At 34.0% G+C, this 18,160-nt stretch overlaps 1 protein-coding gene across 1 annotated transcript; it reads left to right on the top strand.

Moving 5' to 3' along the window:
• Nucleotides 7,087-7,959, top strand: LOC109342373. Its single transcript, XM_019580367.1, has 2 exons — nt 7,087-7,333; nt 7,667-7,959. The coding sequence occupies exons 1-2, from the start codon at nt 7,087-7,089 to the stop codon at nt 7,957-7,959; spliced, it is 540 nt and encodes a 179-aa protein (XP_019435912.1).

The following is an 18,160-nucleotide window of genomic DNA, read 5'->3' on the forward strand; positions in this document are numbered from 1 at the left end:
TTTCCCTTGAAATTATTAATTTATAATATTAATTTGGTGTACATACAATTTGCATGAAACTGTTAGTTGTTGTAAAATTCATCAATATATATATCTATACTATATATAAAACCAAAACTTAAAATAACTATCACCATGATTCTATTTTCCTATTTTTTCCCTTAGTATTTTTTATTTTTAAAATAAAACTATATAATCTTAGATAATTATAATCAATACATTTCACTTTAAGTTGGATATTATAATAAATAGAAAAATTATAATTTTTTATTATAAAAAACATACAGATTTAATACTTAACATCATAAAATAAGAATGTGGGTCGACAGATACAAAATGTCTATCTATATGCTAGTATTTATTATATTAAAAAGAAATACATTATCATGAACAAGTGGGCGAGCATGAATGATGGTTACATTTTTGACTTTATCATAACTTTAAAAATCGGTATAATATGATATGTTAGAACTAGACAAATAACAATATTTCCACTTTCCAATTGGTTTTACCATTAGTTGGACAAATAGGTATATATCTACTGTTTTATAAGTTGTGTCACTATATATGTTATGAGTTGTAATTGATCAAAAAAATAGTAATTATTAATTTTTTAACTTAAATATATTTTTCCAACCAATCACAGACAGATGATACATACAATGGCATAATTTGTGGGATAGTAACTATACTCCCAGGACAAATGAAGCTAAATATTAATGGTTGTTGTTCAATTGGATCAAACATTATGGGAGAAGGTGGTATGGTTCACAATCATGAAGAATTCACAACTAGATTTGTCTTCTTATTTTGGGATTGACTCTACTTTTGAAGCAAAATGTATGAAGGGGGAGCAAGGCCTCCTCATTGTTTAGGAAATAAGCTTCTTTATATTGCGCTTGAGTGCCACACTTTGGAGGTGATGCAAATTATTATAGAGAATCTTGTGGTAAGATTCTAGAAGTCTTATGATATGTAAAAGAATTAGTGAGATGCTTGTTCAAAGATGGGTGATACAAATCAGGTTGATACCAAGAGAGACTAACTCTTTGGCTGACTTTATAAGGTGAATTATATCTAGATTATTATATTGGTGGATAGCTCCTACTAGTGCAATAATTGCAATCAACATATATCTTTCTTCTTATAGCCAACCTTGATACATGTGCAACAAGAGCACTTATGCATGAGCCCATAGTTAAATTAGGGCCCAGTTTTTCATCTATATAAGCAATTTTTAATTTCATTTATTTTATTCTTATATAAAAAATTATTTTTATTGCATGACACTTTCACTCTTGCATTTGTTAATTATCACACTCCACTTATCATTTGTTGATTATAATGATTATTGTATTATATTATTATCATAGTTAATGTAAAATTAAAATCAATGTCCACATGTATAGGCAAAATATGAAACCAATCAAGATTCATTAAGAGTGTGATAAAAAAAATAAAAATGTCCGACTCAAGTCTTAATAAATAAAAATAATAATAAATGAGCAACAAAAAAAGAAAATATGTAACATCCTCACAATTTTATAGACACTATTTTGTTAAAATGTTAGTATAAATTATAAAGTTAATTACACTGACACCTCTTGAGTTTTAGTGAAATTACACAAATCACTCTTCACTTTTCTACACTTACACAAATTTCCCCTAATTTTTATACTTTCATTACATTGACGACCCCTGCATGAGAAATAAATGTGATCTTTTAAACAAAAAATATGATAAATGCAATTAAGTTAAACAAAACATGGTATATTGTGAGGAAAAATACAAATAATATACAAATCAGTCTACCTTTATTATTTTTGGTTACAAAATGCATCAACAATTTTAAAGAGATATTGTTTAAATTGCTATTATACTATATCGTAATGAACCAAAAATAATAAATATGTATCGACTCATATATTATTTGGATCTGTCTCCATAATATACACCATGTTTTGTTTAACTTAATTGCATTTATCACATTTTTTGTTTAAAAGATTACATTTATTTCTCATGCACCGATGATTAATGTAATGAAAGTATAAAAATTAGGGGTTTGTGTAAGCGTAGAAAAGTTAAGAGTAATTTGTGTAATTTCACTAAAACTCAGGGATGTTAGTATAATTTAATCTAAATTATATTAGAAAATCATTTTTACATATAATGAAAAGTCATTTTTTTTGCCTCTTCATGGCTTACTTTAAATTCTCAATTTTGTACAAATTTTATTTATTTTTCTTATGATAGATAAGGGTCCTCATATTTGTCCCGCACAGGGCCTAAAAAATGTCAAGAATGGCCTTGTTTCTTCATAGTTTTGTTTTTTATTCATTTCTGATGTAGCAAAAAAACTTGGTGACAATGATAGAAAACGGCTAAACACAAGATAATTATAAATTTATAATTATGACTGGAACCATAATTTAAATTTACGCTTATTTTATGTGATTTTATTTTTAATTATTTTAATAGATAAGTATAATTCTAATAGAGATAAGTATAATTCTAATAGAGATAGCATCTACTATGTGTGTAAGGATATGTATTCTAATTGGTCAAAATATATTATCTCCTACCATTAATTATTGAATGATTAAATCGATATAACAATCAAAATACACGACACAGAATTATGACATTGAGGTTGTTTGACTCTATATGGTGGAGTGCTCTAAATTGTCTAATCAAAACACGAACTATGTAAGTCTTCCGAAAATAAAACTATAACACAACTCATTGTCTCTATAATTCACTATGCATGTGTCCTGCTGATATTAATATGTCACAGTGGAATTCTAATATGTTTTTATCAAACAATTAATGAATTCTTAAAAAAATAATATGAAATTAAGAATGAGTTTTAAAAAGCTTTCGAGAGAATTATAAGAATGTCAACATGCTTCTTACACAAAAAATAACAACCTTGATTGGTTTAGAAGGATATTCAGAAAGGTCCCGAGATTATAACTCATATCAGTTTATCATTTTTTTAATTAATTTATGATTTCGTTTTACGGTATACGTTAACTTACTAGCCAACTTTTTAGCTACTTTTGTCAAAACTTTGTGGTTTTTGATTGTGTTAGTTAGGGGTGATATATCTAACAACACTATTCACACCGTTTCTACCATAAACCTACTCTTACATTCGATTAAATATATAATGTAATTCTTTTTCATATTTTTTATTATGAATATATAATTTGACCTATAAAATGATATGGATATATATATTTTGTGAATCGTTTATATATATATATATATGTACATATAATGAAAAGATTAGAGACTCAATAGCATATATAAATCATATACACATTATGGGAATAAATCATTTGCATTAGAGTGTTCTAAATAACTAGCAAAATCAATTAAAACAACATTGTTAAAAATATGAAACTACATAAGTAGATAGATTATTGGAACTAAGTGCACTATCCACTTTAGGACAAAGAAATGTTATTACTTTGTACACAATTAAACATGCTTGTATAAAGAGAAACTCTGAGTGAGCAGGAGACGAGTTGGGCCTAATAATGTTTGTGTTGGATATTTAGCATGTAGTTGTTTCAGTCGTTTTGTCTTAGTCATTAGGAGAATAAAAACATTTTTCGGTTTCTTAGTGGTCATATTATAGGCATTGAAAATGTGGTCGGTTATGTTTCTTTTCTGTTTTGACTAAGGCTATATATAGCCTCAATTGATCAATACAATCTATGCAATCTTTCCTCTTTTCCACTATCTCTAATTTTCTGAGTTCTAATAATTGTTATCATAGCTCCACAAGGGGCTTGATATAGAGTGATTGAGTGTGTGAGTCAAACATATAGAGAAATATGAATATCAATCTCAGATAAGTTTGTGCAACCATCCATTCTGAGGTTTGATAGTCATTATGATTATTGGTCAATGATGATGGAGAATTTTCTCAGGAGCAAGGAGATGTGGAGCCTGGTGGATGAATGGATCTGTGCTGCGGCAATTGGGACAACACCAACAAGTGAAACACAAAGGAAGGCCGTGGAGGAGGCCAAGCTCAAAGATGTGAAGGTCAAGAACTTCTTATTCCAGGCAATTGATCGAGAAATTCTAGAAACAATTCTTGACAAGGGGGCGTTGAAGGCAATTTGAAATTCAATGAAACATAATTATCAAGGGTCCATGAAGGTGAAAAAAGCACACCTTCAAGCTTTGAGAAGGGAGTTTGAGTTTCTTGCCATGAAAGAAGGGGAGAAGGTGGACAACTTTTTGGGACAAACCTTGACTCTGGTGAACAAGATGAAGTCAAATGGTGAGACAATGGAGCAGAGTACAATGGTTAGTAAGATACTTAGATCATTAACAACTAAGTTCAATTATGTTGTTTACTCAATAGAGGATTCAAATGATCTAAGTACTTTGAGCATTGATGAGTTGTATGGTAGTCTGCTGGCCCATGAACAACGAATGCAGGGATACCAAGAGGAAGAACATGTGTTGAAAGTGGCTCAAGAAGATAGATCAAGCAGAGGAAGAGGTCGAGGTGTGTGTAGAGGAGAACATGGCAGAGGTAGAATGAGACAACCTTTAAACATAGCAATTATTGAGTGTTTCAAATGCCATAGGTTGGGGCATTTTCAATATGAGTGTCCTAGTTGGGAAAAGATGGCAAATTATGATGAGTTGGAAGAAGAAGAAGAGATTTTGCTGATGTCATATGAAGAATCTCATCAAACAAAGAGAGAAGGGATATGGTATATTGACTCGGGCTGTAGTAATCATATGACAGGGAACAAATAATGGTTTTTGAATTTGGAACAAGATTTCAGCAGGACAGTAAAGCTTGGGAATGGTATGAGAATGATAGTGGCAACAAAAGGAAGTATAAGGATGCAATTGAATGACATAACTAAGGTAATATTTGATGTCTACTATGTTCCCGAGCTTAAAAATAATTTATTAAGCATGGGACAACTTCAAGAGAAGGGGTTAGCCATTTTAATTCAGGACGAGACTCGCAAAGTATTTTATCCGATGAGGGGGTGATTATGCAAACTAACATGAGTGGGAATAAAATGTTTCATGTGTCCGCCTCTATGCAATCGAAAATTCCTTGTATTTACAAACTGAAGTTGAATCAGATAAAGAGGCTCACATGTGGCATTATCGCTTTGAGCACTTGAATTATAAGGGACTGAGAACACTTACCTATAAGAAAATGGTGATTGTCTTACCTTCTCTAAAATCTCCGAAGGAAATATGCACCACATGCTTAACCGACAATTAGCATAGAAAGCATGTACCGAGGAAGAGCTTGTGGAGAGCATCAAAGCAACTTCAGCTAGTGCACTCAGATATAGATGGTCCAATCAAGCCTGCTTCAAACAGTGACAATATGTACATCTTAAGTTTTATCGATGATTTTACTCGTAAAACTTGGATTTATTTTTTACATGAGAAGTCAAAAGCTTTTGCAACATTCAAAAAATACAACGCTTGTGTTGAAAAGGAGATAGGTCCATACATAACTTATTTGAGGACAGATGGGGGTGGTGAGTTCACCTCAAATGAGTTTGGAGAATTTTTTCAATCACAAGGCTTTAGTAGACAATTGACAACAACTTATACTCCTCATCAAAATGGAGTTTCCGAAAGGAAAAACATGACGATTATGAATGTTGTTCATTCTATGTTAACCGAGAAGCAAGTTGCTAAAGCATTTTGGCCCGGACTGTGAGATGGTGTGTACACATTCAAAATCGATGTCCAACAGTAGGAGTTGAAAACAAAATACCAGTAGAGGTATGGAGTGGTGAGAAACTAGTGGTGGAGTATTTTCGAATTTTGGGTGTGTAGCACATGTTCATATACTAAACCAAATAAGGAGTAAGTTGAATAAAAAGAGTAGAAAATGTTTCTTCCTAGGAGTTAGTGAAGAGTCCAATGCTTGGAGGTTATATGATCCAATTTCAAAGAAGATTTTTGTCAGTAAAGATGTTACTTTGAAGAAGAAAAATGTTGGGACTAGGGCAGAACAGAAGAAGAAATCAAGCAAGATTTATTAGAATGGGAAGATAAGGATGAAAATGATGGAGATGATGACCCAGATGAAGAGAAAAATAGTGAAACAGGTTCAAACAATTTGAATTGTAGTCCAACAAAAACACCTGCATCTTCAAATGAGCCAAGTACATACGGAAAATTGGCTGAAGGGAGGGGTGAACGAGGAAGAAGACCACCAGGTTGGATGACATATTATGAAACATGAGAAGGATTATCAGAAGAAGAAAATCTGAATGTAATGATGATGATGATGATGACTGAGGATGATCCAATATCGTTTGAAGAAGCAATGAAGAACAAAAATTGGAGAGAAGCAATGTCAACATAAATTGAAGCCATAGAGAGGAATCAAACTTGGGAACTTACTGTAGTGCCTAAAGGAGACAAACCTATAGGATTTAAGTGAGCATTCAAAACTAAGCTTAACGAAGATGGGGATGTAGAGAAGCTCAAAGCAAGGCTGGTGGCAAAAGGATATGCACAACATCATGGAGTAGACTACACTGAAGTATTTGCTCTAGTAGCAAGACTTAATACCATCCGTGTGATACTCACAGTTGCTGCACAATTTAGCTGGGAGGTTTTTCAACTTGATGTGAAAAGTGCTTTTCTTCACGGGGAGCTCAAGGAGGAAGTGTTCATGCAGTAACCTGATGAATTCATAAAGAAAGGAGAAGAATAGAAAGTCTATAGGCTAAGAAAGGCATTATATGGACTTAAACAAGCGCATCGATCTTGGTACAACAAAATTGAAGCTTACTTTGTGCGTAAAGGTTTTGAGAAGTGTCTTAGTGAGCACACACTGTTCACAAAGTCGAAAGGAGGTAAGATATTAATAGTAAGTCTGTATGTGATGACTTGATCTTTACTGGGAATGATAGAGCCATGTGTAATGAATTTAAAAATTCAATGATGCTAGAATTTGATATGTCTGACTTGGGAAGGATGAGACACTTTCTCGGAATAGAAGTAAAGTAAGGATTAGATGGAATTTTCATCTGCCAAAGAAGGTATGCATGAGAAGTAGCAAGGTTTGACATGGGAGGTTGTAATGCAGTAAAAAATGCAGTAAAGAATGCAATAGTCCCAAGTATGAGGTTGTCCAAGGATGTAGGTGGAGTTAGAGTTAATGAAACTCTATTTAAGCAGGTAGTTGGAAATCTTATGTATTTAACTGTCACTAGGCCTGACTTGATGTATGGTGTTAGTCAAATAAGCAGGTTCATGTCTAGTTCCACTATGTCACATTGGCTTGCAACAAAAAGAATTTTAAGGTACTTGAAAGGTATAACTAATCTTGGGATTCTTTATAAGAAAGGAGAAAACAACTTGAGATTCACGGTCTTTACAGATAGTGACTATACAGACGACTTAGACGATTAGAAAATTACTTCAGGATTTGTGTTTAAGATGGGGTCTGCTACAATTTCTTGGTCCTCAAAGAAATAATCAGTGGTTGCTCTTTCCACTATGAAAGCAAAGTATATAGCAGCATCATTGTGTGCTTGTCAGTGTGTCTGGCTCAGAAGGGTGTTGAAGAAACTTGGAGTTGAAGAAAATACAAGAACTGCAATTATGTGTCATAATAACTCCTCTATATAGTTATGGAAAAATTTAGTGTTTCATGGGAAAAGCAAGCATATTGATATAAGGTTCCATTTCTTAAGAGACTTGGTGAAAGATGGAGTTGTTGAGTTGAGCTACTGCAACTCTCAGGATCAAATTGCAGATATCATGACAAAACCAATAAATTTTGAACAGTTTGAGAAACTTCGTGGAATGCCTAGAATGGTTGAAGTTACTAAAGAGAATGAGAAAGAGTCAAATGTTATTCTAGCCCCGAGCGAGAGGTTGTCGCTCAAGCGACAATTCACAGTTTTAGAAGCCAAAATCAATGTGTCTCTCGCCTGAGCGAAAGGGTGTTGCTCAAGCGACAATTTATCTCGCCTGAGCGAGAAGGGGTCGCTCAAGCGACAATTTACAATTCTAGAAGCTAAATTGTTGTCTCTCTCTCGCTTAAGCGAGACACACAACCATCCTGCTCGCTCAAGCGAGACTAAAACGCAGATGCATTAGTTTAAGGGAGGGAATGTTGAATATTTAGCATTTAGTCAGTTTCTTAGTGACCACATTATAGGCATTGCAAATTGGGTCGGTTATGTTTCTTTTCTGTTTTGAGTAAGACTATATATACCTCAATTGATCAATACAATCTATGCAATCTTTCCTCTTTTCCACTATCTCTAATTTTCTGAGTTCTAACAATTTATCTCTTATTTAACACTAAATATTGTTGGTGTCTAAATTTTAAATTTAATACTGATCCTAGGTCCAATAAAACCCAACCATATACAGGTCCAACTATTAGATTGACAAAACAAGTATGCAGGTGCGTCAACATGCAATTTTAACATGAATTTCCTTATATAGACTAAGGAAACGATTTAAAATAAATACATTCAATATCTTGATAATATAAAAACATATTCAACATTTTCTTTAAAATTAGGATACTAAACACCGGTCCACAAAGAGGAGAACATAAATCATATGTTCTAAAATAACTTTGTCTCTCCATTTTCAATATCTCAATTCCAAAAGATAATCCTCTGTAGTTTCTTAATAAATGAGATAGACAAAAGCAATTTTATTGTTTAATTTTCGAAACACCCACGACCATCTTTCTTTTTTTACCTAAAAGATAAAGAGTTTAGGAGTATATTTGGTTTCTAGACAAATTATCATATATATATATATATATACCACTATTTTGATCACTAAGATGATATGTTGAGACTTTAACAAAAAGCTCCTAAGAAGACCCCATATGAAAATGATCAATATGCAATGTTCAATCAATAATCATTTTTCTTTTTTCTTTTATGAAGAAAAATATTATTAATTTTCTTTATTACTTTTAAAAAGGGAGTAAGTTAACACCAAACATTACAAATTGATATCTAAACTCATCTACAATAACATTGCAAACATAGAATTGAGTTGGAAGTTCATTCTAACCAAAACATGTTGATGTTTATATCTTCATTTGATACAGATCCATTACTTGAGTTTTATATTATCCACTATATTTTTCATATTTGTTTCCTTATTGTCGAAAATTGAGTCATTTATGTTTATCCAACGATTCCAAATTCTAGCCATCCATATAAGAGATAAAACATATCCCAAGCTCGTGTCTTTTACTAAAAGTGAATGTTGCAATAAATGAGCTCTCACAATTGGAGATAACACCTAATCAAATATAAACTAACAGTAAAGTTGATGTCATCCCAGGTAAAAGTAGTGACAATAAAAAATACATGACCCACGATTTCTTCTTGAGCATTATTACACCAAATACATCTTAGATTGTGACCATTGATAACCACACCCCTTTGTGCTAAATTTAATTTGCAAAGAAATTTATTTAGTATAATCCTCCAGGCAAGCATAAGTGTCTACCAGCGCCACAAATTTCCATATCAAATAAAGTATCTTTCTCTCACCCACTCTTTTTTTTATAAGTTAATTTAACTAAATATCTATCATCCACTCCTATGTCACCCTTTTGCTAAATAACATTATAATTTAATTTAACTGTTTATGTATTTGATATATCATGAATCCAACTCCAATAATCTTCCGCCTCTCCTTCATGACCGTAACACTTATCAGCTTCACTAACTAGTTTATCTTAAGTTTCTCAGATTTAAAAGGTTATTTCTTCGAAAGAATGTTCCATTTCCATTCATCCTCTACCCATTGACCTACTTGAATTACCAAAGTCTGTTTATCCCCACTTAAATTGAAAAGTCTCTTAAAAGAATCCAGGATTCTTTACTCACTGTTGGAACACAAAACCAGAAACAGAGAAAGAAGAGAAGTAGTTGGTTTTAAGAGAAAAGAAAGAATGATAGTGAAAAACCAGAAGAAATAATGCAGAAAACAGAAAGTTAGAATTAGAGAAAAGTGTATGCAAGAAAAGGGAATTCAATCTTCTTCATTATTGATCAAGTTACATAAGTTGCCATTTATAGTAAGCTAGTGACTAACTAACTTAACAGAATTTTGAATTATTACTATTTTTAACATTCCCCCTTAATTCGAAATTCTTCAGTAATAACAACAAAGAATAGCAATGAAATTCAATCTAATTCAACAACTTTTGCACTTGATTCAATCAATCTCAGCAACTTGCACACCAATTCTCCTTCTTAACTCCTTAAACCTCTCTATCTTGAGGGGTTTAGTCATGATATCAGCCAATTGAAGCTCACTTTTGCAGTGGGAGAGCTTCAATTTACCCTCTGCAACTTGCTGTCTAAGGTAATGGTACCTTGTCTCAATGTGTTTGCTTCTTCCATGTGAGACTGGATTCCTAGCCAAATCAATTGCTGACTTATTGTCTATCAGTAAGTCCACCTTGTCTTCAATGTCAATGTTCAACTCCATCAGCAAAGCAGAGAGCCATATTGCTTGACAAGCAGTGGCACAAGCAGCAATGTATTCTGCTTCACAAGTTGATAGAGCTACAACCTTCTGCTTTTGAGAGCACCATGATACTGGAGCACCTGCTACCATGAATATGTATCCCATGGTGCTTTTTCTGTCCATCAAGTCTCCACACCAATCTGAGTCAGAGTAGGCCAAGAGTTTTGAGCTAAACTTATCACTTTGGTGAGGGAAATTGATGCCAAAATTCAGAGTTCCTTTCAGGTATCTCAAGATTCTCTTTGCTGCCAGCATATGAGAATGCCTTGGATCACTCATAAATCTGCTAATTAGACCAACACTATAGCAAATCTCTGGTCTTGTATGGCAGATGTACCTCAGGCTGCCAACCATTTGTCTGAAAAGTGATGCATTTGCAGCTTCTTCATGTTCACCCTTGTCCAGTTTGAGGTTTGTTTCAGTTGGTGTTTCAGTAGAATTACAGTTGAGCATGTTGAACTTTGTAAGAATCTCAAGGATGTACTTCTGTTGATGCATGAATAAGCCATATTTCGTGTGCTGGAATTCCAAGCCAAGAAAGTATGCTAGTCTTCCCAAATCAGTCATTTCAAATTCACTCTTGAGACTTGTTTTCAATTCATCAATTCCCTGTTGATTGCTTCATGTGATCAACAAATCATCAACATACAAACATATGAACAGTGTATCACAGTTCTGGTTTAGTGATTTGATGTAGACTCCATACTCTACTTCACACTTCTGAAAGCCATAGCTAGATAAGAATCTATCAATTCTCTTGTTCCATGCCCTTGGGGCTTGCCTTAAGCCATAGAGTGCTTTGTTTAGTTTAAGCACCTTATTCTCATTTCCTTTGCTGATGAAGCCTGGAGGTTGAGACACATAGACTAATTCCTCCAAAGGACCATTTAAGAATGCAGATTTAACATCCAATTGCCAAAGACTCCATTTGTTCCAACTAGCTATTGCAAGGATGAGTCTTATGGTTTCCAATCTTGCCACTGGTGCAAACACCTCTGAGAAGTCTATCCCTTCCTTTTGCATAAAACCTTTGGCAACTAGCCTTGCTTTGTGTTTGGCTATGGTGCCATCTGGTTTTAGTTTCACCTTGAAGATCCATTTAACTGTTATTGGCTTCTTCTTAGGTGGTAATTCTGCCAATTCCCAAGTGTCATTCTTCTCAATGGACTTCATTTCTTCAAGCATGGCTGCTCTCCATGTGCTACTCTTCACTGCTTCCTCATAGCTGATTGGTTCAATATCAGCATATAGAGCCATGTGTTGAACAACCTCTCCTTCCTGACTCACTACATTGTCTGAGTTCATTACATAGTCTGATAGCCAAGAGGGAGGATTCCTCATCCTTGTTGTTCTGGTGTTTGCTTGCTGTGTGTGTGCAAGAGTGTCTCTTGTTAATTCAGGTGTCTCTTCATCATTCTCCCATTCTATGTGTAGTCTTGTCAAAAAATCAGAGTTGTTGCCTAATTCTTTGATTGTTCTTGCTTCATCAAACTGAACATCCCTGCTGAACACTACTTGCTTAGTTTCAGGACTATACAATTTGTAGGATCCTGTGTTGTTGTAGCCAAGGAAAACCATTGCTTCACCTTTATCATCTAGCTTTGTTCTCCTCTGATCTGGTATGTGTCTGTAGCAGATTGAGCCAAATATCTTCATATGTCTCACAGTTGGTTTAGTTCCTGACCATGCTTCCTCAGGGACCATATTTTCAAGCCTTTTGGTAGGACATCTGTTGAGTATGTATGCTGCTGTTGAGGCTGCTTCTCCCCAGAATTCATTTGAGAGTTCTTTGCTTCTCAACATGCTTCTGACCATATTCATTATGGTTCTATTCCTTCTCTCTGCAATCCCATTGTGTTGAGGTGTGTAAGGGGCTGTAACCTCATGCATAATGCCTTGTTCACTGCAGAATTTGTTGAATTCTCCTGAGTTGAACTCTCCTCCACCATCTGTTCTAAGGATTTTCAGGCTATTTCCTGATTGCTTTTCTGCTTGGGCCTTAAACATTTTAAACACTGAGAATGTCTCACTCTTGTTCTTCATTAAGAACAACCAGATCCTTCTACTTAGCTCATCCACAAATGTGATGAAATATCTGCTCCCTCCCAATGATGGTGTGTCAAGAGGTCCACACACATCAGAGTACACTACCTGCAGAAGTTCTTTGGCTCTTGATGGTGTATATTTGCTGAATGAGGTCCTTGGTTGTTTGCTTATCACACAACTATCACACATCTTCTTAGGATGCTGAATTATAGGTAATCCTGCAACCATGTTTTGTGAGTTTAGTCTACTCAAATCTCTAAAGTTTAGATGTCCGTACCTCATCTGCCATAGCCATGTGTCTTCTCCTAAGGATTGCTTTTCATGTTTGGCACATAAAGCACATCTGTTATTATAGCATGCTTACCATCTTTTCTGTTTATCAAGACATCACCTGTTCCTTCAGCTTGGATCATTCTGTCATCAGCAAATCTAACATTGCTCTTCTTTCTTTCATCATAATTCACCAGCCATTCTCTATGTCCTGTCATGTGACTTGAGCAACCAGAGTCTATGTACCATACCTCACTGTTCTTGTCTACTTGGTTGGTTATCATCATGAGTAGCAAAGGTTGTTCTTCATTCTCAGTTGTTTCTTCTTTGACCATATGAGCTTCTGTGTGAGACTTGCCTCCATCATTGTTTGATCCAACAGATACCCTGCATTCATTGGAGAAGTGTCCAGTTCTATTGCAGTTGAAACACCTTATTCTTTTCCTATCAACTGATCTTCTGCTGCCTTTCCATTGACTCAAGTTACCTCTTCTTTCTGAGTCTTGTGATCCAGGAACAGTTTTGTCATGCTCCTTCTGCTGGAAATTCTTGTGATTTCCTCCTCTGAAATCCCTTCTTGCACCCTTATTTCGAAATCCATTTCTTCCATTCCAGTTTCTTCTTTCTGTGAATTGAGCTTGCAAAGCTTGATCCACTGGTCTCTCACTGGACCTCTCAATGAGCCTCTGCTCATGTGCTTCAAGGGATCCTTGTAGATCTTGCACCTTCATCTCTTCAGTCTTCTTTGATTCCTCAATTGCTACAACAATGTGATCAAATCTTGGTGTCAATGTTCTCAAGATCTTTTCAATCATAGATTGATCACTGATTTTCTCTCCACATGCCTTCATAGCATTTGTGTGTGTGATCACTTTGTTGAAGTATTGTGCTATTCTCTCATTGGATTTCATCTGCATTAATTCATATTGGCGCCTAAGTGTTTGCAATCTCACTTTCTTTAATTGTTCTGCCCCCTGGTTGCAAGCTTCAAGGATCAACCAAGCTTCTTTTGAGTTTTCTGCACCAGAAATTTTCTCAAAGTGTGCCTCATCCACACATTGATGCAGCAAGAACATTGCCTTGCAGTCTTTCTTCTTGTTCTCTTTGTGCATTCTTCTTTGTTCTTCTGTTCCTTCTTCAGTGAGGGGTTGGAACCCTTGCTCAACTATCTCATCAACTTCTTGATACCCCATCAATGCCTTCATTTGTACTCTCCATTTGTTCCAATTCTTGCCATCAAGAATTGGCAGATTTGCTGGGAAGTTGCCACTGTTTTGTCCCATGCTCGTTCACCCTCTTATTGTGTTCTTGTTCTTCTTCAACCTAGCTCTTGATACCAAAGTTGTTGGAACACAAAACCAGAAACAGAGAAAGAAGAGAAGTAGTTGGTTTTAAGAGAAAAGAAAGAATGATAGTGAAAAACCAGAAGAAATAATGCAGAAAACAGAAAGTTAGAATTAGAGAAAAGTGTATGCAAGAAAAGGGAATTCAATCTTCTTCATTATTGATCAAGTTACATAAGTTGCCATTTATAGTAAGCTAGTGACTAACTAACTTAACAGAATTTTGAATTATTACTATTTTTAACACTCACCTCATAATCATATCACAATCTAATATATATTTTTCCATTCCCCAATACTTTTTTAAAACTATCCACCAACCATGGTTGGCCAAAGCCTGTCCCACATAAGCACACACCATACCACCCTATTTAAAACGAGTAAGACTCCTCTCCATTAATGGAGAGACAAGTTATATTTTGTAGTGTATTTTTAAGGTCAAAATTGTAATTCCAATAAAAAGTAAAGATTATAAATGTCATTATTTTTTGAGTTTTTAGTATATTTTCTCACTACTTGCAATGGAGAGGAGTCTAACTCATTTAAAACTATCTATCAAAGTAATTCCTTAGACCCTTTTGACTCTCTATTCACAAGCTATAGGAAGTTTTGTTTAGGTAGAACCCGAGTGTGGGGTTGGATGATTTAACAATAATGATAATATTGAAAACAATCAAAATAACAGTAAGCAAGTTTATCAAACCGTAATTTGGGGAAATAATCTTAAGTTTCTTTCTTTTTAAAAAAATTACTTTGTGGAAATCTTACTCGACTCTTTAAGGTTTATTCATGAGCTTAGATAAGGTTTTCTAATACGAGAAGCATATCAATCTCTTAAAATAGTTGGCCCCTTCGTGGGTTTGTTAGGCTAGTGACTTCTGATTCATCTTATTAAATATAAAGTTGCTATGGGTTTTCCATGTAAAGTCAACTTTATCATGGGTGCAAGATAAAATTTTGATTTCATAATTTACCCTATCTTTTGTAAAGACAGAAATTGTTGAAAGTTGGGATATGTGAGTTAAAACGTGGACTTAAAATGGATTATTAAGGCAAATTTTATGGGCAACTTCACAATTATGGGAATAAAAAATTAAAGTGGGCGCACATATTGCATAAAGCCCGACATTTTTTGAATGACATAGTCCTACATTACAATGTAACAAGAGAGAACAAAATTAGGCTGACAATGAATGGCTTTATTTATACAATGATTCTATCATTTAATATTTATGTTTAATTATTATTTACTCTTTAGACAAAAAAATCTAAATAAATGATATAATGACTTTTGTAAATCTTTACACTGATATTTTGTAGATATCACACTCATATATCAAAAGAAAGATATTTGCCCTGTCCCAACCCTCTTTTTAATGCATCACTTTTCCTATACCAAGTATAGATTGTTAGATATTTCCTTATGACTGATGAAATATCAATCTTAGGATCTTGAATATCATGATTCTCACGTATATATGAAACAATGATACAATGTCATACCTGAATCTATGTTCTCTAATATACTCATTTGATACACATTTTGAAAGAGTTTTGGTATAATGGTCTGAATTCATGTTTTCTAATCTACTCCTTTGATATATATTTTGATAGAGTTTTGGCATGATGACCTTCCTCAACCAAATCCTGAATTCTTTTTGGGACATCCGTTTTCTCTCTGATGGGGAAATGTTAAAACTATTTGTGATTTGGTGTATTGGGGACCACAAATCTCCACAACCGTTCCTTATGTGTTAACTTATATGGTTCTCATTATCCCCTATCGGCCAACCGTTTGGGTATCCACTCATTAAGCCCATATTTGTTATCATTTTAGAAGTTATATGAGTTATCATAAATTAGATCATTTATTTTGTAACCGAAAATAAATAGCCAATATAATTGTATTAAATATATGATGTCCACCTTAATTAGAAATTATTAATTTCTAACAATCTCTCACTTGAGCTTCATATTTTTCCTGAAACAATTATATCACATATTCTTTAGGCGCGCATCTGTATGCTATTTATATTTAGACTTTTCCTTAATGCAATCTGGTCCATCTCATATATCAACTATGAAACCACCGCAACCTTCATCACATTCAAACGTGACTCGACCATTATGATCACCATACCAATATACTAAATGACATAGATCAAATATGGATGAGTGACATGGAAATTTCATGCAATGTGATCTTAGACATGTCTATTTCCAACTGGTCCTTCTTTATTCTGTAGTGTGATCAATCAAAAGTCCTTAATTGCAACATAATAGTTACAATACACAAGCTCAAAATAGAACAATAAACCATCAACTTTATTATGCATAAAACTATATATGACGTCCAAAGTAAATCATAAAATATATAGACTCCCACTGAACCAAGGTATCCTAAGGAGTAATACTCATATGAGCAATATGCTCATGAAAAACTTTAGGTACCAAACCCTTAGTCAGTAGATCAGCTAGCATAAAATTTGTCCATATATGTTCTATGAAATTTGTCTATTTTGACTACTTTCTTTAACAACCAGAAACTTGATGTCAATAAATTTGACTTTATAGAACTCTTATTATTGAAGTAAATAACCATTGACTTACTATCACAATAAATTCTCAATGGTCTTTTAGTACCATCAACCACATGTAAGCTAACGACAAAATTTCTGCAACCATATGTCATGGTCTGATGTTCCAAAACAAACCATGAACTCTGCAACTATGGTTGAAGGAGCTATGAGCGCCTGTTTAGAAGACTTCCAACGTATAACACTTTTAGCCAAGATAAACACATATCCAAAGGTGGAGTGTATATTGTCTAGATACAAAAAAAAAAACGGAGTTAGAGTACCCAATGATATCTAAATTCTCATACATCCGATAAGTGAGCATGTAATCCTTTGTTCTCTTTAAGTAACACATAACATGTTTGATTATCTTCCAATGATGCATTACAAAATTGCTCAAATACCTTTTCAAAACTCCCACGACAAAAGTTATGTCGGGACGTGTATAAACTAGAGCATACATTAGACTTCCTACTACAGATGCATAAGAAATCTTTTACATCTCGAATCTTTCAAGGTCATTTTTGGGACACTGTTCAAGACTAAACTTGTCTTCCTTAGCTATAGGGGTATCCCCTGGTTTCCTATCTTTCATGTCAAATCTATCTAGTACTTTATCTATACAGCTTTCTCGTGACAACCTTAAGATATATTGAGAATGATCATTCAGTATCTGAATGCCTAATACAAAATAAGCTTCCCCAAGATCTTTCACTCGAAATTCTTCGTTAGAAATCTCTTAGTCTCATGCAATAGTCTCATATCACTACTAGCAAGTAGTATATCATTGACATATAATACTAGGAATATAAATTTACTCCCACTGAATCTATGGTACACATAATCATGAACTTTATTTGCCTCAAAACCATACGAGGTAATAACTTGACAAAATTTGTGATTCCATTGACGGGAAGCTTGTTTAAGGCCATAGATGGATTTCTTTAATTTGCATACCATAGACTTTGAACCAATTGACACAAAGTTTTCTGTTTGCGCCATATAGATCGTTTCTTTATTATCACCACTTAGAAACACGGTCTTAACATCCATATGATGTAGCTCTAAATCAAAATGACCTACTAGTGCCAATATTATTCTAAAAGAAGCCTTCGAAGATACTGGAGTGAAGGTTTCTTTATAATCAATGTCTTCTTTCTGAGTGAAGCCTTTAGAACCTAGACGAGCTTTATATCTGTCAATATTACTCTTCGAATCCCTCTTGGTTTTAAATATCCATTTGCAACCAATAGGTTTCGCACCTTCAGGTAATTCGACAAGATCCCAAACGTCATTATCATGCATAGACTTCATCTCATCCTTCATGGCATCGATCCACTTTTGAGAGTTAGAACTTTTCATGGCTTGATAGAAGTTCAATGGATC

The sequence above is a fragment of the Lupinus angustifolius genome, chromosome LG03 (genome assembly GCF_001865875.1).
Source record: "Lupinus angustifolius cultivar Tanjil chromosome LG03, LupAngTanjil_v1.0, whole genome shotgun sequence".
Lineage (NCBI taxonomy): Eukaryota > Viridiplantae > Streptophyta > Magnoliopsida > Fabales > Fabaceae > Lupinus > Lupinus angustifolius.

Coding starts and splice junctions, on each gene's coding strand:
- LOC109342373 (XM_019580367.1), top strand. CDS start 7,087: ATGGGAGGTTGTAATGCAGTAAAAAATGCAGTAAAGAATGCAATAGTC. Junction 7,334..7,666: donor AATTTTAAGGTACTTGAAAG/GTATAACTAATC, acceptor GGAAAAATTTAG/TGTTTCATGGGAAAAGCAAG.